At 46.1% G+C, this 23,410-nt stretch overlaps 1 protein-coding gene across 8 annotated transcripts in view; it reads left to right on the forward strand.

The window, feature by feature from the left end:
* PIEZO2 (piezo type mechanosensitive ion channel component 2) overlaps nucleotides 1–23,410 on the forward strand; it is a 1,512,892-nt gene that overhangs the window by 284,417 nt on the left and 1,205,065 nt on the right. For all 8 annotated transcript variants that reach the window (XM_069613375.1, XM_069613368.1, XM_069613370.1 and 5 more), the window contains exon 2: nucleotides 10,282–10,377. In XM_069613375.1, the coding sequence (XP_069469476.1) occupies nucleotides 10,282–10,377 (96 nt within the window). The remainder of the gene's footprint in view (nucleotides 1–10,281; nucleotides 10,378–23,410) is intronic.

The raw sequence follows: 23,410 nt of genomic DNA on the forward strand, positions 1-23,410 counted from the left end.
ACTTCCACCCAACAGCCAGTCAGGGGGAAGGGACAGAGACAGGGCTTCCCAGGACTTTGGGAAAACAAGATAACAGGCAATAGAAAGCAAGAGGCCACAGGGGCCATTTTGTTTTCTATCAGGAATCAACTGATCCCAATGGCAGGGCCTGGGTATCCCAAAATGGAGGACACCCAGAGCACCTGTCAATTTCAGCATGGAGCTGCCACCAGCCCATACCCTGCTCTGGGGCCACCCACAGGTGCCCAAAAACATACACTAGGGGCACAGGGTTGTACCCCTACCCATGGGTGCCATAAGGGTATCCCATGGGTCTGTTCACCAAACCAAAAGAGAGAGCTGCACTGCCAGGAGTCCCACATGGACTCCTGGGCAGAAAACATGACAGAACACACGGTAAAAACAGTAAAAGGACAAGGATTCAGAGGCCCTGTCCCTCTGATGCATTTCCAGCATCACAGTCGCCCCCCCCAGACTGAGGTGGAGGGTGTCTAATCTCCCACGGGATAGACACCCTCGTCCAGACGGTCAACATACCTTCTGGAAAGGCCATCTGCATTATCGTGACTCTTCCCTGGTCTGTGCTCTATGGTGAAGTCTAGCCCTTGCAGGCTAATGGACCACCTGAGCAATTTCGGGTTCTCACCCTTCATCTGCATAAGCCACTTCAGGGGCTTATGATCTGTTTGGACCTTGAAGGTAGACCCCGTAAGGTAGGGCCTAAAACGCCTAAGGCTCCAAACTATGCTAAAACACTCCTTTTCAACAGTAGCCCACCTAAGTTCTCTACCCTTGAGTTGTCTACTGATGAATATGATAGGGTGTTCTCTCCCTTTGTCATCTAACTGGGACAAGACAGCTCCAATTCCGGTGTCGCAGGCATCCGTCTGGACGATAAAGGGTCGGCTGTAGTCAGGCGCACTCAACACAGGTGCCCTACACAGACTTTCTTTCAAGCCATCAAAGGCCCTCTGACAGTCTTCGGTCCAATTAACCTTCCTAGGCTGCTTGGGTGACGTTAGAGCTGTCAGGGGGGCAGCTATGGTCCCATAGTCTGCCATGAAATTGCGATAGTACCCAGTGAGGCCCAAAAAGGCTCTCACCTGGGTTTGAGTAGTGGGAGTCTCCCAGTTCTGTACATCCTGTACTTTACTGGAGAGGGGTTGGATTTGACCCCCTCCTACCTCATGACCAAGATAGGTAACTTTCCCCTGAGCTATCTGGCACTTGGTGGCCTTGATAGTGAGGTTAGTCCTTTTCAAGGCCTGCAACACCTTATCCAGATGTGTCAAATGCTCTTCCCAGGTGGAACTGTAGACGGCAATGTCGTCTAAGTAAGCCACACAAAAGGCTTCCAGCCCACTGAGCGCATGGTTGACCAATCTCCGGAAGGTGGCAGGGGCATTCTTCAACCCAAAAGGCATGACCCTAAACTGGTAGAGTCCCTCAGGTGTTGAGAAGGCCGTCTTTTCCTTGGCATGGTCCGTCAGAGCTATTTGCCAATAACCTGAGGTAAGGTCAAAGGTGCTCACAAACTTGGCAGCACCGATGGTGTCCACGAGCTCATCAGCCCGGGGCAATGGGTGCGCGTCAGTTTTGGTGACGGCATTGACTCCTCGGTAGTCCACACAGAACCTCCAATCCTTGGTACCCACCTGGGAACTTGCCTTGGGGACAAGGACCACTGGACTGGACCAGGGACTGGTTGAGGGTTCAATAACACCCAGATCCAACATCTTGGCGACCTCAGCCTGGATGTGGTTCTTGACGGTATCTGACATACGGTAGCACCTGCTTTTGACAGGCACACTGTCACCAGTGTCAATTTCGTGCTTACCTCACGGTGTAAGGCCTGGCTTCAGTGAAAACAGAGAGGCATACTGTTGGAGCAAAGCCCTACAGGCCCTCTGTTGCTCTGTTGTCAAATCTGGAGAGAGATGTACTCCCTCCACTGAGCCATCCTGAGGGTTGCTATGCAGCAAATCAGGAAGGGGCTCACTCTCATCCTCTTCTTGCCCGGAAGCTAGCAAGAGACATGAGGGAGGGTCAAGGGGACCGACGATGTCGATGCCCACCCTCTCAGATGGTGTGCCTACCACCGGCAACGGCGGCAGTGGGGCAATGACACTGCCTCCAGTCTTGCCAGACAACTGACAAGTTGGGCAGGTCCTGCAGTGGGACTCCACCTCTACTCCCATCCGTGGCCAGTAGAAATGGGCAGTGAGCCTCTGTTTAGTCTTCTTGGTCCCAAGATGACCAGCCAAGGGCACCTCATGCGCCAACTGAAGTAGGAAGGGCCTGTAAACCTGGGGTACCACCAACCTCTTGCGGGCACCAGGTTCAGGCTTAGTGGGCTCACTAACAAGGAGCTCACCCTCCCAATAAATCCGGAAATTCCTAGGCACCTCTCCTTGTGCCTGGGCCAGGGCCTGTTTCCTCAGTCCCTCGAGAGAGTGGCACTCTCTCTGTCCCTTACAGAAGTCCGCCCGGGAGGGTCCCCCTTCAGCTAACAAGCATTGAAGGTCGGGATGATCCTCCGGGTTGAGAACCTCTCCCACAGGAGAGTCTTCTGTCTCTTCTCCCAAAGGAGTTGAGTTTGGTTTTTCCACTGGACCCAGCCCGTCCGGAGCATGGATCCCAAGGGGTGCTGTCGGAACAGCAGGAAGAGAAGATGCTCCCTCCACAGAGGTGGCCTTCTTAGTCTTCCTCCTTCTTGCCTTAGGCCTCGCCTTCGGCTCGGGTACCTGACCCACAGCCAGACCCGGTGTCACCTGTGACCTAGTGACTGCAGCAGCAGTCATGGGAAGACCATCCGAGATCAACCCCAACTCTACTAGATCGTTTCCTAACAAAATGTTAGCAGGGACATTGTCCTGAACCAGGACAGGAAGCTTTGCTGTCTTGTCTCCAATCATGAGTGTGACTAAGGCTACAGGTGATAATTTGGGAGGCCCACCAGCTAACCTGGTGGTTTGCAGAGGAGCACCTTCATAGTCCTCTGGCTTGAGCAGGGTCCTGTCCACCACTGTCATGCTTGCCCCAGTGTCTCTCAAACCAGTAGAAGGGTGGCCATTCAAGAGGACACTTCTCAAAAACCTACGGGTGTTCTGTGGGATAGTCGCCAGTACTTCTGCATACTGGTCCCAGGCCCCAAGGGAGACTAAGGAAATCTCCACCGGGGCACCAAATGTGATTCCGGCAGAGGAGGGGAGGACAGTGGCCTTCACCTCAGACACGGGGTAAGGGTAGGTCAGGCTGACAGCCTGTACTCCAAGTGCCTTACCTTTACACTTGGGGTCACCCCTTTTGTGATCCAGAGCCCCACAGTCCCAACAAACGCCAGGAGTGCGGGGTACGGTACTGGAACCACTGGGAGCCTGCTTTGCAGCAGGTGGACCACTACTCTTATTCCCACCCCCAGATGACTTATCCCCACTAGATTTTTGGGTCTTAGGAGAGGAAGGTTTTGGTTTACCCGACTGTGACTGCTTGGGGGACTCCTCAGCTTTCTGAGAGGCCCCCTTCTCTTTGTCCTTGTCCTTCCCAGTGGAGTCCTTAGGGGACACCCAGTGGGAGACCCACTTGTCAGCCAACCTAGCCAGCTTAAAGTGGTCCAAAATGTTCTGGTCAGCCATATACTGACGCAGCTCTGGTGAACAGGCTTCAGAGAAATGCTCAAAAAACAAGAGGTGGGACAATTCAACAAAAGTCTTAACCTTGTATCCATCGATCCACCCCATCATGTTCATGTGCGCAGCACTCACCCAGTCAACCCAAGACATATTCTCCTTTTTCTTAAAATCCCTGAACCTTCTAAGGTATTGGGTAGGTGTCTTGCCGAACTTGGCAATCAAAGCAGACTTCATACACTCGTACTGACCCCTTTCTTCCACACTCAGCTTCAGAATACAGTCATACCCGGTTTGAGGCACTCTGCTTAACAAACACTTCGCCCAATCTCTTTTATCAACATCATGAATCGCACAAGCCATTTCAAACGCTTCGATCCATTGGAGGATATCCGAACCCTCCACAAATACACCAACCAAATCTTTCATAAACTTGGTGGCTGGGGACCTGACACTCTCACTGGTTTTAGCTGAAGTCTCCACCCTAGCTTTCTCTAGCTGGATCCTCTGACATTCAGTGTCCTGGCTCTTGAGTTCAAGGTCCTTATTTTTGAGCTGCACTTGTTGAGCCAACTCCTCTTTCTTAAGCTCAGCATCTATTTCCAACTTGCGGTATTCAAAGGCCAATTTCATCCTTAATAACTCAAGCTCTAAGGAATTGCTGGAGTTTGGAACAGAGGCAGCAGGAATGGCGGCATTCCCAGAAACAGATTCAGCAGAAACCCCAGGGGCAGAGTCCTCATTGGTTGCATTCCCCCCCTCATCAAGAGTTTCACTATCAGTCTGGTAGTCCACCAGGGCAGCTATCAGCTCAGCCCTAGACTTATCCACAAAGTCTAACTCCCTAGCTTCACAAGCACTCTGGAGAGCCTCCAAGCTCATCCGAGTTAATTTGCCATTCGCAATAGACTCCATTGTTTGTAATGCAGTTACCTTGTACACAACTAAACCTTAATTTAATAAAGGGCAAATATCCTTTGTAAGTGGCACGGTTATACACTGATTCTTAAAACCATAAGCATCCCACCGCTTGCCACCAGTGTGAGAGAAGGGCCTCAACGACCGGTGGGGGGTGTCTGTACTTCCGCTCCCTATATGGTGGAGGAGAGGCACAGGAGACCCCAGCCAAGATTCTCTATTCGGTAGCAATGGTCGAGCAATCAAGGCCTAGCTTCTCAGGAGGTGATGCAGGCTGGTTCTTAAGTACAGTGTAGTCCCCAAGCCCCCACAAAGGAATATCCACACTCTGTATTGGTTAGAACACAGTCTTTATATAATCAATATTTAAGGTTATGTACATTTATCATAATAACTCACTTTGTACTCCGGAAAAATCAACAATGGCAAATATATACAACCCTAAAGTGGTACCACCCTAGATCTCATTACAGTGCATTAACAATACTGTACAATGTCACACAGACCAATAGAGTGAAACCAGCAATAGAGAGAGGAGGGAAAATAAGATGGTTGAGCAATAGGCAGAATACTGGCCCCCTACCACTAGGCACAGTTCTGTGTGGAGATCCCCCCACCTGGGCAACCTGTAAAACAAGATATAGCACACGCCCAGTCCATATACTGCTCTGCAAGTCTTATTCTCTCCTATAATATTTTTACCCCCCCAATGTACCTGGTGGAGTCGAGTTCCTTGAAGAGACGTCGACAACCGTCGAGGAACTCGCTGTTCGGCGACGGGGAATCGACGGCCCTTCTTGAATGCCTTTCCTTTCAAGCGGGAGGCACGGGGCGTCGAACGTCCGTCGACAAACGAGGTAGAACGATGTCGATGAGGCGGCAGCTTCGTCCGAGCGGTGCTCGTCGGCGTCGGAGCGTCGGCGTCCTGCAAGGCGGAGGCGTGCGGGGCACCTCGGTGACAATAGTTCTGGACCGCAAAGATTGTAGAGACGGAGGCCCAGCAAGGGCGTCGAGTCGTCCGAGTCTTTGAGGTCGTCGGGTGGCGGGAAACCCACCGGCAGGTTTCTCCTCGGCGCGTTGGTCGTCCTCGACTTTCTCCGGCAGGATAAGCGGTCGACGATGCGGTCGAGAGAGTCCTTCGATTGAATGTTCTTAGGCAAAGGAGCGGACGGCTCCAGTCGTCGGCGGCACGGCGTCAAGTGGTTCCCACGGCTGGGCAACACAACTTCGACGGGCCTCCAGCGGTTACACAAACCTGCGAACCCTGGTCGACGGCAATGGACTTCGACGGCGTCGATGTCCGGGTGATTCACTTCGATCTCCTCAGCGGTCCCGTCTCGGGTCGACAGCCTTTCGAGGGTCTGTCTTCCAGGGCGCTTCGGCGAAGATGGAGCGGTGCTCGATGGTCCCTCGGAGCACGGGAAGAGGGCGCCTTACCAGGTCCTCTCTCGGGTCAGCCCTCGACGAATTCGACAGCCTTCGGATCGGTCGAAGCAAATGCCACAGCAAGTCTTCTTCTTCCAGCTGGACGTCGAGGATCAGCAGTTCCAGTTACTCGTAGAGTGGAGACTCAGCTCCCTGGCTGCTTAGGAGCACAATGGTCGCTTCTCAACCAAAGGTCCCTTCTGAACACTTTTCCAGTGGTGAGAGGTCCCCAGATATACTATCCTCTCTCTCATCCACGCTGCTGGCACACACTCAGCAGCCAATCATACAGAGGGGCATTCATGCAGTCAGTCAGCCAATCAGGCACACAGTGCATTCAGGCCACACTCCTCCCTTCCAGACACTCACAACAGGGAATGTGGATTGGGACAAGTACCCATCCATTCAACACTACACACTGCATTCAGGCCAGTTTCGGGCAGGGCTGTCTCAGTCTTTGTCTCTCATGCCAGAAACCAGACAACCACAACAAGGAGTGTATATTGGTCACACACTCCATTCACCCAGGTCCTACCCACAGGAGGTACCCACAACATACAGTCACTGGGAAGGCTCCAGTCAGTCTAGCTGGGCCTTCACAACAACACCATACATGGAACTTCCACCCAACAGCCAGTCAGGGGGAAGGGACAGAGACAGGGCTTCCCAGGACTTTGGGAAAACAAGATAACAGGCAATAGAAAGCAAGAGGCCACAGGGGCCATCTTGTTTTCTATCAGGAATCAACTGATCCCAATGGCAGGGCCTGGGTATCCCAAAATGGAGGACACCCAGAGCACCTGTCAATTTCAGCATGGAGCTGCCACCAGCCCATACCCTGCTCTGGGGCCACCCACAGGTGCCCAAAAACATACACTAGGGGCACAGGGTTGTACCCCTACCCATGGGTGCCATAAGGGTATCTCATGGGTCTGTTCACCAAACCAAAAGAGAGAGCTGCACTGCCAGGAGTCCCACATGGACTCCTGGGCAGAAAGCATGACAGAACACCCGGTAAAAACAGTAAAAGGACAGGATTCAGAGGCCCTGTCCCTCAGATGCATTTCCAGCATCACATGTTGTAGGGTCTTTAGAGGTAGAGTGAGCAAGTATTGATGTTTCTAATAGCGGGATTAATCTCTCTGTTGTGAGCAGCTTTATTGATCTTGCCATGATAGCAGGTGCGGGTGGGCGGGGGTTAGATACTGATTTAGCTGATATGAAGAAGTGTAGTTGGTGGTGATCGGTCCATGGTCTGGGATTGTTAGAGCTCATGTCTGCCGCACAGTTGTGGTCGGCGATCAAGACGTGGGTTTGATTTTTGGTGGGGGTGGGTTTGTTTACTCGTTGAGTAAAGCCTAGATCTAGGAGGGCCTTGGCGAGGGCTTTACTATTTTTGTCTTTTGTGTCTTTAAAGCCCTGGTTGAGTTTACCTAAAAGGATGACTTTTGAATTTGCTTTGTGGTTTTCACCTATGATGTGGGTGATGTTGGCTTGGAAGTTGAGAGTTGGGCCTGGTGGGCGGTAAACAATGTGTATTGTTATGGTATCATTTGGTGAAGGAGATATTTTGACAGATAGTGAGTCAAAGTTATCGCTTCGTTGGTCTTTAACTGTCAAGCTTTGAGGGTTTCTTTGATGATTAGGGCGACCCCTCCGCCTTTGCTGGAGATTCTGTCTTGGCGCATAATAGTGTATCCTGGTGGCAGTGTTTGGCAGACCGCTGGTCCGGATGCTTCCTGTAGCCATGTTTCTGTTATGGCTAGTATGTCTAGGTCAATGATGAGATCATGGATCTCTGTGGTATGCACTGGTAGGAAGCATGTGTTGATGAGTGCACACTGGAATTGTGTTTTCTGGTTGTTGTTAGGTATAGTTGGGGCAGGGGTGCTGTGGGAGTGCCTGTTGTACTAAGAGTGTTTGGCATGTGTATGATGGTTGGGGGTGGTGCGTGATTGGAGTGGTTAGCAAAGGATGGCTTGGTGTTGGTAGTAGATTGATTAGAGGTGCAGCTTAACCTAGAGTTTCTGATGTGGATGGGCATGGGTTTGGTTGGATAGTTTTTGGAAGGTGTAGAGACAGTGCAGGTTTGGTTGCACCTGTTGGGGCAGGTGGTGTGGAGGGGGACTGTACTCCTGGTGGATAGTGCTGGTAGGAATGGTGTGGGTGGTATGGTGTGGGAGCAGGGAAGTGAGGGTGCCATTTTGGGTGGGGTGGTGGAGTAAAGAGTTGGCAGGCCGTGTGTGCTAGTTCTATACACAAATGGAGAGCATAGCCTACAGTTTCTCAGGTATACTGGTCTTATGGGCAACAAGGCAGTGGTTGACACAATGCAAGCAATAATACATTCAGTAAAAGGCCAGTTTGCTGGACAGTAGTGGGCACAATGAAGACAGGCGAAGTTCAATAATAGGCCAGTTCACTGGGCAGAGGGCAGTATTGGGCACAATGCAGCAGTAATACATTCAGTAAAATGCCAGTTCGCTGGACAGTAGTGGGCTAAATGCAGATAGGCTAAGTTCAATAATAGGCCAGTTCTCTGGGCAGAGGGCAGTGTTGGGCACAATGCAGCAGTAATACATTCAGTAAAATGCTAGTTCGGGCTACTCAGCCACCAGATGGGCTGTGGGTGCAGTCAGGGCAATGCCTGGGATGATGGGCATAACGGAGTTCACTGATACAAAAACATTTTTTTTTCTCTAATGTACTTACAGTGGGTGTCTGGTGGGAAGCTTGTAAATTGTTTATAGCGCTGACCAGCGTAGACAGGCGAGAGACAGGCAGGGCCCTTGCTCTGCGGCCCTTCCTGTGCCGGCTCGTGCCTTCTGGTGACGCCGAGTCCAGGAAGTGGCTTGCTGGGCCAATGGGTCGCCCAGAGGTGTGCCTGGTTGCCTAGCAACTGTTTAGTTTCGGGCGGTGGCCATTTTGGCAAAGCCGCGTGCGGAAGGGAGAAACATGGATTTCGCCGCAAAAAAGAGCGAATTAGAGTGGCAGAATGGCCATATGAACTGCCGGCAGGCAGTAGCAGGGATCATGTGGCATTAACAGGTGATCTAGATGAGGAAGGCTGGCAGTCACCTTCTTTGGCGGGTGGGCTGGTCTGGTGGGCTGTGGCTCAGCAATCTGTTCTTCAGTGCGGATCCTGTTGGGGAGATGAGCCTTGCACAATTCTGGTTCACACCATCTGGCTCCTTGGCTTGCTGCATTCAATGTTAATAGATAAAGCTTCATACTGGAAAATGGTCAGACAAACTTGTCAATTGTCCAAAGTGTAGTGAAATCATCCCTTCTCTGCACATCACACATAACTATTCTTTACTATTTCTACCAGGTCCTGAAGGATATGGTGCCTGGGTGTGTGGAAACATAATGCACCACACACTAGGTTGGTCCGTGCAACATCATTAATGGGTATCTTGTTGTTTTGTAGGCACAGCTTGCCACTTGGGCCCCTTCACAATCCCAATGTAGTCTGATTTTTACTTGCTCACTCATCTCAGATGTTTTACCAGATTGAGAAATCAATAGGAAAAGAACCGGTAAGGTTTCATACACATTGAGTCTCATTGGGAGCTGAGCAGTATTTCCAATGGAAATACTGGCAATTTTGAAATACTTTTGGGTAGATCTGCCAGAATGTGTTGTGGCGGGATGGCGATGTTAATCCCCATTCATTGAGTGCCATAGAACTCTACTGGTGAAATGGACCAATATGCAGGACAAACCTGCAAGCAAGTGCTTTACCTATGCCTTCCTCATCAGCTTCAAACCCAGCATCTGGTAATTTTGTAAAAGTGGCAGCACTTTCAATACTGTCACTTTGCGTAGCTCACCACCACACTTGGAGTTAAACTCATGTTTCTGTCTGCAAATGAGGGGGGCTTTGTGCTGGGTCTCCCAACAAATCTGCCTCATTGTTTGCATTCTCAAGGGAACATCCAACCAGAAAAATATCTTCATACTCACCAGTGATTGCCTTATGCATAAGACCCTTTATACAATATAGGTGTTCTAATCCAGTGTCCAAGCCATCATCAACAAAGGGAAACCTAGGGAACCATTTTTGGCGTAACAGTATTAGATCTTGCCTGAAATAAGGAAAGAGTCCAACTATGCACTTTGCCAGGGCATCAGTAATCTTTGCATGTGCCCTGTCTACTCTAATCATTGAAACCAATGAAGGTAGAGCCCCTTTAGCATTTTACTATTCATCGAATAAGTCAGAATGTTTTGTTTTTCTTATTAGCATGAGCACAGTTCCTTGGCAATTTTGATTCTTCCACTGAAGTCTGTTCTTTTCTTCCTGCAGCCTGTATGTTCCGGTACAATGGGATATCATTTGTCTACCTCATCTACCTCTTGCTCATTCCTCTGTTTTCGGAACCGACAAAGACAACAATGCACGGTAAGGAGTTGCTCCCCCTGTTCTTCATGAATTTAGTTTCTCAACGTGGCTTACATTGTTTGCTGGACTGGCTTTCAGCGACTTGCTGCGCCATGAAGAAACTCTTCCTTGTCTAGCTTGCTTGAATGTCTTTACGGTGTACAGATACTATGGAAATCATACAATATAAACCTTGTTAGTTGTGATACGAAGAAGTGATTTCTTGGTACATGCCAAATTTATTTTTTGAGACCCATTCTTATCCGTTGGAACATTTGTACCATCTTGGCGGCCAACAAATGTTGTTAATCAACGACCTAGTTAAAAGTAGTATATTGGGCGGCCAAATATATCCATTGGGCATGGTTGAGATGGAAAAAGGTTATAGCTAACAACTGAGTTGTTTTGTATTCTTGTATCTAAAGTTCTATATCGAATAAATGCTAAATGAACAGAACTGAGTTTGCTGTTGCGTTCCACCGGCAACCATGCCATGCTTATTCCCTAAACACAGTGATCTCTCTTGATTCAATGGGCCTCATTACAACTCAGGCGTTAAGGGTTAACGCTGTCGTTAACCCTTAACGCGTGATTCCATGGCGCTAAACCGCCTTGGTGCTAATTACGCCACCGTAATTTACGGTGGCGTAATTAGCGCCTTCCCCACTCCCATTATGCCCTATGGGGCAAAAATGGGAATGGGGAAGGGTAAATGGGAAATGGGGATTTACCGCCCCACTCACCTTGGAATGGGGCGGTAAATCCGCCATCCACCATGGTGTAAACGTAGTTTACACCATGGTGGTAAAGTTGGTGTACTTACCGCCTGGGTTGTAATGACCCCAACTTACTGCATGTTTCTTTCTGCACAACCACACATATGTATTATGATGCTTGTGATACACAGATCTCATTGAAAATAAATGACTTTTTGTTGAGGTTCAGAAAACGTATTTATGTTTAAGTGCTTCTTAAGTTTCTGGTGTATTCAGCATAGGTGTAAAAACTTAGCACAAACAATATGGGAAGCATTTAAAGCGTCCACCAGCGGTGATCGTGAATAATGGATTTCGAATCAGGATTGTTTTATTTCATTTGTATGAATGTGACCTATTTGGTTCAATGCTATCGATATGTTATTGTGGTAACTGTTGTTGCCAGAGATGCTTAACATGCCCTTTTCACTCTCGCCAAAAGCGCTGACTGCATGGTTGTTGTTTTCGCCATTTACACTGGCTGTGGTCATCATCTGATTTGATACCTATTTCCATTCAAAGATACAGTGACTGAAAACAATGAGGGATGCACCTACTCCGGGCTTACTTAACCATAACTGCCCACCCAAAACATACTCAAAACACTGTGTGATTTTGGCCTATGCTGTGCTGATGATCTCGTGACACTCAATCACACTTTTAGTGGGATACTTAGATTTGAAAGGCTCTGGCAATACGCAGAGGTTAATGAACTGGTTATTAATCATATCAAATCTGAATTAATCCTATACACATCAGGTAAGGTAGCACAACCTTGCATGCGCCTAGGAATAGTGGAAATTAAGTATACCCACTCCTATAAATATCTTGGAGTGGAATTCCATAGCAAAGGTAACTTTCATTTGTGCATGTAAGCCCGTAAAGTGAGGGCGGTGCAATTAACAGCTATGATATATACGTTCATGTGAGACCAGAGTGGGTACTCCATCTGGGTAGCGCATCAACTTTATATCCAATGCTTTGTGCCTATGGTTACTTATGGGTTGGAATCCCTGATAAATATGAATCTAGGATGGTTGCAGATAATAGAGGGAAAATTCTTGAGGAGGCTTTTGGGACTCCTGCAATGTATACCTATGGCCATCCTTAGACTCGAGCTAGAGATTCTCTCCCTTAAAGCAATTGTGCTGCGAAAAAGAGCGGAGTTATACATTAAAATTCAGAACAATCCCACTAATCCCCTACTGGTTTGTGTAAAGGAAGAAATGGGAGCCAGAAAGCAATCCAAACTAGAGAAAGACATGGAAACATTGTGGGAAACAATATGCTGGACTTCCCAGTGGGGACAGAACATGAATGCATATTTTACCATCTACATAGGCGTCTAAATCTGTGAGATTGGCAGAGCAATTATGTACACTTAGCGACCTTAAAAAACTATACGTTTGTGAAATTTGTTTTGTTCACATTTAAAAAGGCACAAATGTATCTAAATCTTTGCCCCTAAGCAGGTCTGAGGCGAATTATTCTGTTGATGTGCATTAACCATTTGCCTACACTAGAGATCATTGGACTAGAGCAATCTCTCCCCAAATCAGAAAGACACTGTAGGATATGTGGGAATTTTACTGAGCCAGAAACGGCGAGAACCATATAACTCAATGCCTGTAGATGAGCAGTAGTCATATAAAAATCTTTTGAATTTGTACATTGCCTGGAACATATAAGGGATATTGAGTTTTGGTATCAATGTATTAACACACTTAATCCCAGGCTGCACTTAGCCCTCTTTAGAATATGGTCCGAAGCGGAAAAAGTAATTATCACCGAAGTGGTTCTGAGTCTACCTTCCACTCTGCCCGAGAGGGCCATAACGGTATATTAATGAAACAAAATATAAATCCTGACATTTGGACACCTGTTGTGAAAGGTGTTGTATAGTGGACTCGATCACTATTGTGATCGCAAATGATCCATAGGGTACCGATGTTTGCTCTTGATTATATAAAATCTAATAGGTACTGATAGATATTGAAATGTGATTCAATGTATGAATTGAGATTATGTTATTTATTGTACGACTAAGTTTTATATGTATCGTCTTTTAATTTTAGTTTGGTAAATATGATTTGTTTGATGGAATGTGTAAAGTTGTTTATGTATATAAAACTATACCACATTAAATAAATAAATTAAAGGAGCATTTCGGGCCGACGAACATTGTTGGCAGTAAGATGTTGGTTAGCACTGTTCACACTGGGCCTGAATCGCAAAGTAAGTTGATCACTTGCAAGTGCCACGTGCGAATTTAAGTGCACAGAAAATGTTGCATTCTGAGGTTGTTCGCTTAAGGAATTTGAATCCGTCTGCACAAATGCATTCACTCCCCTATAGTTTGCTATATAGCGGGCATACTGCAGAATTGCTACTGTATCCCAGGTCACAACTCTAATTCGTGGAGGCATGTGTCCTGCAATGTGGCAAATCCCTGTGTCTGTTTTCTCTAGTCCACGTGCAGGGGGAACCTCAACGTCCGCGTGTCTCTTCACAGACTCCTTCCTGCCCGCGACGTAAATGCGTGAGCAAAGTACGATTATTTGTAACCTCTGGTTTAGTTTATTAGTGGAAATGTAAAACATGAATTTGCAATGACACGGACTTTAAGGCCAGCAGCTGCCAATGCTCATCCACTAGCCACGTGGCAGGAGGAGGCCTGTCTCGATTAGCCTTGCATCCGTGTGAGTGCAGGTAACCAATGCAGCTGAGCAGGAGTCACTTACATATTCATGGAGACGTAGCGCTGAAAGCCTTAGACTGTTATTGGAGGAATGGACCTTCACTTTTCAATTTTTCCTAAGTGATTGACAGACCCCGTTCCTCTGATGCATTCTAATCTGAGTCCACATTATATCATTGGTTATTTGTAACGCATGTAAAACCCTGAGGTTTCTAAGGATGGACCTGGGGATCAAACCAGGGTTGTTCCACATCATCTTGCTTCCAAGGTGAGCACGTTGCCCCTGGGTTATCCTCCCAGTGACATTAGGGGAGCAACTGAGATGGACCAGTGACACACCCTTCATCTCTCTGGGTGAGACTCCCTGTGAGTAAGTTGTTTTAATAATTGCTCTATAGCGTGAGTCACTCCTGAGGTTATTGGAGAGCTGCAAAAAAAAAACTATTTATTTTACGAGTGAGGTAATGAAAACTAATCAAGTTCGAATTTGATGCATGATTCAATATTAAGTGTCATGATATAGGACAGGGGTACATCAGCCTGGGGTAGAGATCATGGATTCTGGAGGGTTTGGTATTGAATGGTATAGATGTTTGGCCTGCGTTGAGTTCAATTGCCTTTAGTTCTTTGTGATTTTAGGCTAGAGAATTCAATTAAGTCATGATACAAACATCGACGTTGTCTTGTGTAGGGCATGATACATACCAGTATCTGTTCATGTGTCCCAAGCCTGCTCAGGCAAATTAAGCAGTGTTGTAATGGCATTTTAAAAGTGCAAGAGCTTTGATATTTCTCACTCGGTGGTCAGGTCACGCCTGAGTTGAGTGCATGTTTGTGCTCTGCAAATACAATATATATTTTAAAAACAGTGGTTGACTTTTCAGCAGCTATGCTTGAGCTGCTGTCAATAACCTGTGACGTCATCGAGGATGTATTCTGAGAATGAAACATATGTACCTCCTAATGCCCACATTTTGTGTGGAAACATTAATGTGACTTCAATAAAGATTCCTCGCTGAACATATTGTGAATGAAAGATTGTGGGCTAGCTTGTCAAATGCGTGCCACAGTGCTCTTTTGCATGTAGCGCGCACACTTTGGTTTAAAAGGAGTGGTGCAGAGACAAATACGGAGTGCGCACTGTGCATGTGTGCCATTTCATTCGGGGTGCAAATGCAGAGGGAGCTCCCGAGGTGCCCCATGGAATGTGGGAACAAGTCTCCCTGCGAGAGTATGGTCCCCCCACCCATGGAAGAGCGCAACAAGACTGCTCCTTCCTGTGAGCAGCCACGCCCCAATCCAAATGTGGTGAAGGTGTTAGGGTGCAGCACATTTATCGGAGTGCCAGGAGCACCAGCTGCTATGACAAAAGTACCACACCACTTCTGAGTGTTTTAAGCACTGTTCCAGAGAGGTTTGTCTCTGATTTCTTCAAGGGGAACCCCACCCCCATTGTATATCTGTACTGTTGTATACCTCTGTAAAGCACTATGTTATGTATCTGTATTGTTGTATACCTCTGTAAGGCGCTCTGTTGCTTCTCAAAGCTAGGTCCACGTTCAATGGATACCATAATAAGAATAATAAGAATGATGAAATCGTGCATCATGTTGAGGAAGTCATTGAATGCTCTGGCTTCCTTGATCTTCAGCAAATAGTTTTCTGGCCAGGCAGTGGACTTGTGTCTAAAATATATAGCACATAACTAATGCACTTTATAATGTTAATTATATATATTTTTATTAGTATAACGGTTTGTTTAAACTTTTCACAAATTACAATGTATCAGAGTTAAAAAAAGAAGTTCATTATTATGATTACAGTTATTTTATTTAATATTTTTTAAAGCACAGGCATAGCTCAAGAGCAGTAGAGCGCTGTACAGCGCGTGGATATTCAGTGTTTAGGCTGGAATCTTGTATTGTAGGTCTGTGAGTTGTGGTCTGTGAATCACTCTGTGTGTGCGTTGGGATTAGTTCTTTGGGCAGGTGTTGTTGAAAAAGCCATGTGTTGGGAAATTTGCTAAATTTTGAAAATGCGGGGGCATTCCCAGACTATACCAGTATCGAGCTCCACAGGGTGGGTGCGTGACAAGAAAAGGATTGCTTGTGGGTCCGCTCTTTTCAGGTGAGTTGTGATTCGAGGTGGTTGGCCGGTTTGCTGTGTGAGGAGCATGCACCACCAAATATGTGGGGTTTTGCTGCCAGATACACTTGTGTGCTACTCGTGACTGCTTTGTAGATCATAGATACAGTCTTGAACAGTATCCTGGCCTGGAGAGGAAGGCAATACACTGCTCAGAGGATGAGGGTGATTCAGTCAAATTTCCACCTACACATAATAAAGCGTGGTGCGTTGTGGTGGACTTATTTTAGGGAAACCAAGTGAGTGGCTTGAGGCCCATCAGGAGGGAGTTTCCCCTATTGCTATGCGATACCACAAGGTCCTGCAATGCCACCTGGAAATCCTGTGGCAGGATGAAGGGTTTGATTTTGCAAAGGGAGGAGATTTGAAGCCAGGCTGTTTCGGACTTCTTGACTATGTGTTTCTGGAGGGACAGGCTGCTGTCAGTGGTGAAGCCTAAGGATTTTGTTGAATTCAAGAGCTGCAGATTAAATCTCTCTGCATGTCCTGGAGCCATTGTTGAATGAATTGTTTAGCGTGAGAACTGCTGAAGACAGATGTGGTCTTCGAGTGGTTAAGTTTGAGATAGGCTGTCGACATCTAAGACTAGATGATGTCTACATAATCACAGAGGAGACTGATGTCCTGTGGGCTTTTTACTTTCAAGTTCAACTGAGTATTGTACGCATATTCGTGGATGGCTATATTGGGACCTTTGTGGAGTGTGCCCAGAGGCTACATGTAAAGGTTAAAAAGGACCATTGAGAGGATGGAGCCTGTAGGGACTGTACATGTTGTAGATATACAGTTAGAACACAGCATATTGACACGGATAGCCTGTTGTATGTGTGATAAATAGAAGGTAAACCAATTTAGACAGAACTAGCGAACCCCATCCCTTCTGCGAGGAGGGAAAGCAGGATTTGGTGGTCTATGGTGTCAAATGGAGCTGAGAGGTCGAAGAGGAATTAGACACACTTATTCATGATTTGGAGGGCATCATCCACCACCTGGATGGTGGCTGTCTCAATGCTACACTTGTGGTGGTACCCCAACTGAGACATTTTCCAAAATGTTGTCAATTAACGGGAGGTTTATAATGGGCTGGTAGTTGGCCATGTTGTCTGGGCACACGGTCAGTTTTGTCAACACAGGTCATATGAGATCAGTCTTGAGGGTGCCTGAGAATGATAATTGAGTGAAGGAGGCATTAATGATGCTGAGGAGTGCATTGAGTGCCGGGCCCATCAATAGTTTAATGGTGGACCCAGGATGATATTGTCAGACTAATATATAGGTTCGTCGAGGGGAGAGAGAATAGCAAAATAAGTCCACAGGGGCAGCGTGCATGATAGAGTGCAGGGGGCTTATGCTAGGAGGAGGTTGATTGGATGATCTGCTGGATTTTGTCTATTCTTTACAATAAAAATGTGTTAATTCCATCACAACTGTTCTGAGTTGCTAGCATGGCTAGGTCGGGAGAGGATTTTGTTACAATACTTTACTACTTTGAAGAAAGTGTTTTTCCTGTTAGAGACTGCTATGATGGTGGTGGAGTAGTAAGAAGCTTCAGCTGAGTGACCAGAATCCAACGGTTGACGCAGAGAGATCTGAGGTTTGTGAGCTCACAAGGGTTATGTTTTTTGCGCCACCTTTTCTCTATGGCTATGATAGAGTGTTTTTTGTGAGCTGGTTGGTGTACCAAGAGGCCAGTGATTATGTCTTATCATGGGTAGTTTTTATAGAGGCATGATATTGATATTGATATATATATTTTTTTAATTTTTAATTTTGCATTTTTAAAGCACTCACACAGCCCGCGGGCATCAAGGCGCTGTTACAGGAATTGTTTGTTTTTTCAGTTGCGTAATTGTTTTTTTTTTTGTCTTAGTTGCATATTTATAATGCACTTAAACACCCAGAGATTTCTAAGCGCGGACCCGGGGATTGAACCTGTGTTGCTTTGTGTCGTCTTGCTTCCAAGGCGTGCACGTTGCCGTTAAGCTATCCTCCTGGGATTTTGTTTGTATCACGCTCATACACAAGTGTTACAGAGCGCGACGAGGCAAGGGAGAGGAACAATGGAAAACAAAAACAACAATCTTAGTAGGCCCAGTGACATTGAGAATGCGCAAGTGCAGGGGAGAGGGAAGGGGGAAAAGTGCAGCGGGGGAGGAGAAAAGGTGAAAAGTGCTGAGCAAAGAAATAAAGCAAGAACAGTGGCACTGCAGCCAGTAAGTGGCAAGTGCTAGGTTTAAGTATCCACCTTGAGTGTCCACCAGTTTCATAGCAGAGTTGTTGAATTATTCTGGGAAGACCAAGGCATTCCCTGTGGTGGTAAAGTATTAAAAGTTTGCTTCTAATTCATTGGTTTTGAATGACCAGTGCTGCTGAGTGAGGGGCAGTTTACTCTGACCTTTGTGGTCCGTGGTGAAGTTTGTGATCTACAGAGGGATGTCGATTTGGTGAGACCAGTCAGGTGGTCTGCGTGTGGGATGTGGGAGGATGATACAAAGATGAGATCTATGGTGTTGCTTTTGTTTTGCATGGTGGAAGGGAACAATTAGCTTAAGGTCCATGTATCTGGTCTGTGTAAAAAGCATGCTTCGAGTGTGATTGTCGGCGTGAGACACATGATTTTAAAATCTCCCAGAAAGACAATATTAGTGTGTGCTAATTTGGCAGGCCTAAGTGAAGTGAGGATAGAGTCACTCCTGTAATGTGCCCTGTAGATGAGGTGGGAGGTGATGGATTCCTTGTGAGATAAAGGGTGCCGATAGAAAAGGGATTCAAATGAGCTTGTTCTGGCAGAGGAGATGATGGCACATGGCCAGTTAATCATGAGGATGATTGCCACTCTGCCTCCTGTCCTTCCTGGCATGTCAGATCGTTAGACACAGTAGCCACTTAAGGGGGGGGGGGGGGTGGGTAGGAAGACTTTGAAAACATTGGGGAGGATGGAGTGAGCCATGCTTTAGTGATGAAGAGGGAATGAAGGTTGTTGTACGAGAAGAGGTTTGTGATTTCTGTGGCATGAGCAACTGCCACAGTTCATGATCATGAGCATGAGGGGGCATATGCACGTGGTCCATGGGTTTTGGATGGGGGCAAGAGCAATATTGATGAGGTGCACAAGGGTAGCCTGCTGGAATAGCGCTGGGTGCTTGGCCTTTTGGACCCTAGCGTGTGTGGGAATGGACTGTGGGGAGAGGAGACACATGGTGATGTCTTTTGGCAAATAACACTGTAGCAACTACTGTTCATGCGAAATGCATGATATTAGGTCTGACCCTTAGGTGAGCTCCTTGCCTTCGTCCGTCCTTTGCTGAGGATGCAGGCGATGAGGATGCCTAAGGAGGACTGGTGCAATAGGTGGTGGCAGAGCACCAGAGCGGTAGGGCCTGGTCACAAGAACAGGAACCTCCTCAATGCTGTCTGCTTGGAGCCATTGTAGAGTAGCCACCTTCCGAATAATAATCCATATTTTACTTGTTTTGTTGATTTGTGAAATGCAGCAAAACAGCAGCAGGCCCTGGGTGCATGGGAAAGGTTTATGGGCCCCTTTTGTGACCTCCATTAAAATGTTTCTGTTGTTTGATCAAATTGGGTAAAACAATATTGTAATAATGAGCTTGAGGCTAACCATAAAGAAAGCAGCTGCCTGATTTTCTATATCTTTTGCAAAGTTGCCAAAATATGATATCCTTTTTCAAGCAGTGAACATGTACCTTTACAAAGTGCCATTTCTGAATCACAGAATATAAACAGCATCACTAAATCCATATAAGGAATAATTTTCATTTGGATTTGTGGGTGCTCCAAGGATGGACTCCTTAACTGTTGCATTATGTGTTGGTTATTCACCATGCAACTTTATCCAACTGTTTGGGTTCCTGTGCATTCTATTGTTTTTATAAAGCTTTGTTCATATTTGAGACGGTCTATACGTCCGTAGATGGTGCTCAGAAGTGTAATTGCTTGAGATTTACAGGATCAGTTTTGTCCTGATGTCGTGAAGAGGTAGGCCCAGGATCATACAGTCAGAATAATACTCAAGAATCGAAGACTCAGGTGGACGTCAAAACCCAGCTTTATTCACTGAATAAATCCAAGCTGGGACAGCATACATGCATCACAGTTCTGGCAGCCCTCATCTTTGCACTGGTTACAAGCGGGTTTTGTATCACCATTGCATCATCGTTGATATCACATTTCATTATCAGTTTATAAAACCTATCGGGGAATTGGGTTGGTTAAAAGTTCAAAGTGCATATAGAATGCATATAGGTTAATAACTTCTTTGGCTATTTTTTATCTGATGGCTCCACCTAGGGCTATCTTACTGTTAAGATTTTAGCTAATTCTAAAGTGCATGTTGCGTTCTTCGTGACCACTAGAGACCCTCTTTCCCTATTCTCTATACAGTGTCTTGGCATAATATTCTGTTCTATTAATTCAATTAGCTTAGAAGGTTACTATTTAGTTTGCTGGGAATTATCTTGTCTCTGCATTCATCCAGCATGCCTGCTACTCCCTTTTGTATTTAAACTTGGCACATGTGAAGACTGCTGTTCTAAGCAATAATTACAGCTTCTCAGATTAATATGTTTTTGCAAGCTCAGCATTTGTCTGAAGTCCTAATGCTTCTGGGCCCACTGCAGCCTTTTTGTTACGAAAATGGCTGCACATTGGTTCGTTCTGTGCCATGTTATGCTTTGCACTTCTCAGATGTGGAAGCTCTTTGGGTTATATATTTATGTATGTGTATATGCTCTTTGTGTTACGTGCACATATATTCTTCATGTCTCTGGGTGAATATTCTTCATGTCTATGCATTATTTAGTTCTACATGTACTCGTGTCCACTATATGTACTTCTTGTATGTGTGTACCCACCTGCTTACAGTCTATCTATGCATATACTACTAACTACCTATCGCTCTACTTTTCACACCATCAATTCTACACTGTACTATAACTCCATGGCCTTAGTTTGTCTATTTTCTTACCCCCAGTGTTGTGGTGTGGTAATTTTGTCTCAGCTTGTAACGTTTTTCACCTGGATGATATTGGTGAAGTGTGGAGACTGGAATTGGTACTTGCATACTAAATTGAGTAGGGGCAGTACATGTTACCTGGGTATTTGTCTGTCCCATTACAGTCGGGCGAGCATAGTGACTCAAAACCATGCATAAACCCTTTTCCATATTTCTTTACGCACTTCAATTTTACTTCATTTTGAGGAATAACGGGGTGGATCTAAATAAAATCTATCTACCACAATTTCATCAGAATCTCTAGACACATCCTAGTCTGATGCCCAAGGAGATGCTCTGGATTCTCATAGAGTCTTGCAAAAAGCAGGCAGAGTCTCTAGGAATCCGTGCTCTTTGCCATGTAAGGACATGGTGGGTGCCATTTACACACAGTTGTGTTAATGACACAGAAAACCGGGCCTGTCTGGATGTCCATGTGGTATTTTTACATACAATGACAAAACAGATCAAAATTGCATGGACAGGATTATTTACTTGTAGATGTAATTGCAAGTGATCTCCTGCAAGGGTTCCATTAAAAATGAGCCGATTGGTTTAAAGCTGTGCTCATGCAGATGAATTTGGTGGCCGAGAATACAACCTGAATTCGGCAACGCATTCAATGTCCCATCCCTACACATAGCCTGCCTCACACAGTCGGCATATTTGTGTAGCTCTTTTCCCCCAGGACACGGAGGCTCCTCCACAGCTCGTGTCCCAGTAGGATTCTCGATTGCCAGCCTCCAACACCACTTAGCCATCCTTAGCTGATCCGCTGCTGCATCAATGTTGGTGTCGTTTCTGTGTGGTGGCTGCCATAGAATTCATAAAAGGACTCAAGCTTGAGCATCCATTACTATTTCCAGGGATAGCCATCTTAGTTTGTAGATTCTTTGAAAGGAAATCGGCATGTGCAGTGCACGTGTAGCTAATTTTCCTTAAATAAATTCCCATTTGCACCCACATCTTTTGGTCAATGTGCTTATAAAATTGATGTCTGTGGGGTAGGACTTACTAGCTAGGTGACGCCCTTAAGCCCTTGGTGAAGGCTCTCGCTTCACTTAGGCCTGTCACCTCATGTTGAAAAGCCACACCTCTCTAGGCAAAGTCTACCTCCTGGCCATTGACGCTATCAAAATGTAAACTATGGAAAACATTAACTCTGGCATCACTAGACCTCTCTACAACACAAATGCACATTACAAAGTATTGCTGAAACCTAGAATTCAGAAACTTTAACCGTGTGTTTCAGCCTCTGGGGATATAATGAACCTGCATTGTGCAGAACAGAAGCAGTAAAGGAACCATGATCCAGTGTATAATTCACAATCTGGAGTTTAGAGCCACATGCATGGCAGTGTACAGCAAAGACATGTACCCCACAAGGCCCAGTTCTCCGATCAAGCTTGCAATACTAGTTCCATTTTTATATTAACCCTCTTGCTCCTCCACTCCCCACTCTTGGTGACGGTGTTCAAAGCAAGGTACAGCGTGTTAGTACTACAGAAATAAATGTATTCTAACAAGAAAACAGAACAGCCAATATTTAAGGTCAACCCAGCAACGGGTGGAAGGTTCTGCCTCCTCCACCTGCGATTGGTCAAGTGGGGGCTCAAGTGGCTGAAGTTGACAGATCAAAGCTGACTGGTTCCACCACCTTCACTCAGACCCAGCGCGTCATACGCAGTTGCCGCCTTTAATTACCACATTTTTATGTTGCAGTCAACATTTTGCAAAGGAAATGAAAGCTGCTTGGCGGTCTACACCATATATTTTCTCTCAGTTGAAACTGATGTTTTTGTCATTAAAAAATCACCCTCGTTAGCCTTTACACATTTGTTCTATTTAATTTTGATCGTGGTGACTGACCTATACATTTTAAAGTGGTGCAGAAATATACTGCAGGTCAAATTACAATGTAAGTTTGTGCTTGAAACACGTTCCTGCTCTTGTTGAAACATTATTCACAAAGGCTCATGCCATTTGTATTTTCCAGGCGATGCACATAATATTTATTTTTGCCAGAGAGGCTGGCAAATTAGTTTCGCTGCACCACTCTTAAAGCCAGATTGGCAGCTGGGCTATAACTCAAACATCATTAAAATGTTATGGGCCAGATGTAGGGAGGGTAACTCCAGCCCCCATTAAATTAAAAGATGACTACACTAGATTCCTTTGTGTAAATTGATAACACCGGTTTATGCCAATTACACAATTACAACCTCGGTCCTGTGGAATTTGTGTATGTTGCCAAGGATGTACCCCTGGGACACAAATAGTACAATGGGAGAGATTAGTCCACTAGCTTGAAAGAAAGGATTTATTTTGTGTTTTTTTTCTACAGCAGTTTCTCACTGGATTTCCCTCAAGAGGATGAGGGATCGGCAATCTGTAATAAAGCGTAGAGTATGAAATCCCGTAGAGTGGCTTGAGCCTGTTAAG

Source organism: Ambystoma mexicanum, chromosome 5p, assembly GCF_040938575.1.
Source record: "Ambystoma mexicanum isolate Mex_15411 chromosome 5p, UKY_AmexF1_1, whole genome shotgun sequence".
In the NCBI taxonomy this organism is placed as follows: Eukaryota; Metazoa; Chordata; class Amphibia; order Caudata; family Ambystomatidae; genus Ambystoma; species Ambystoma mexicanum.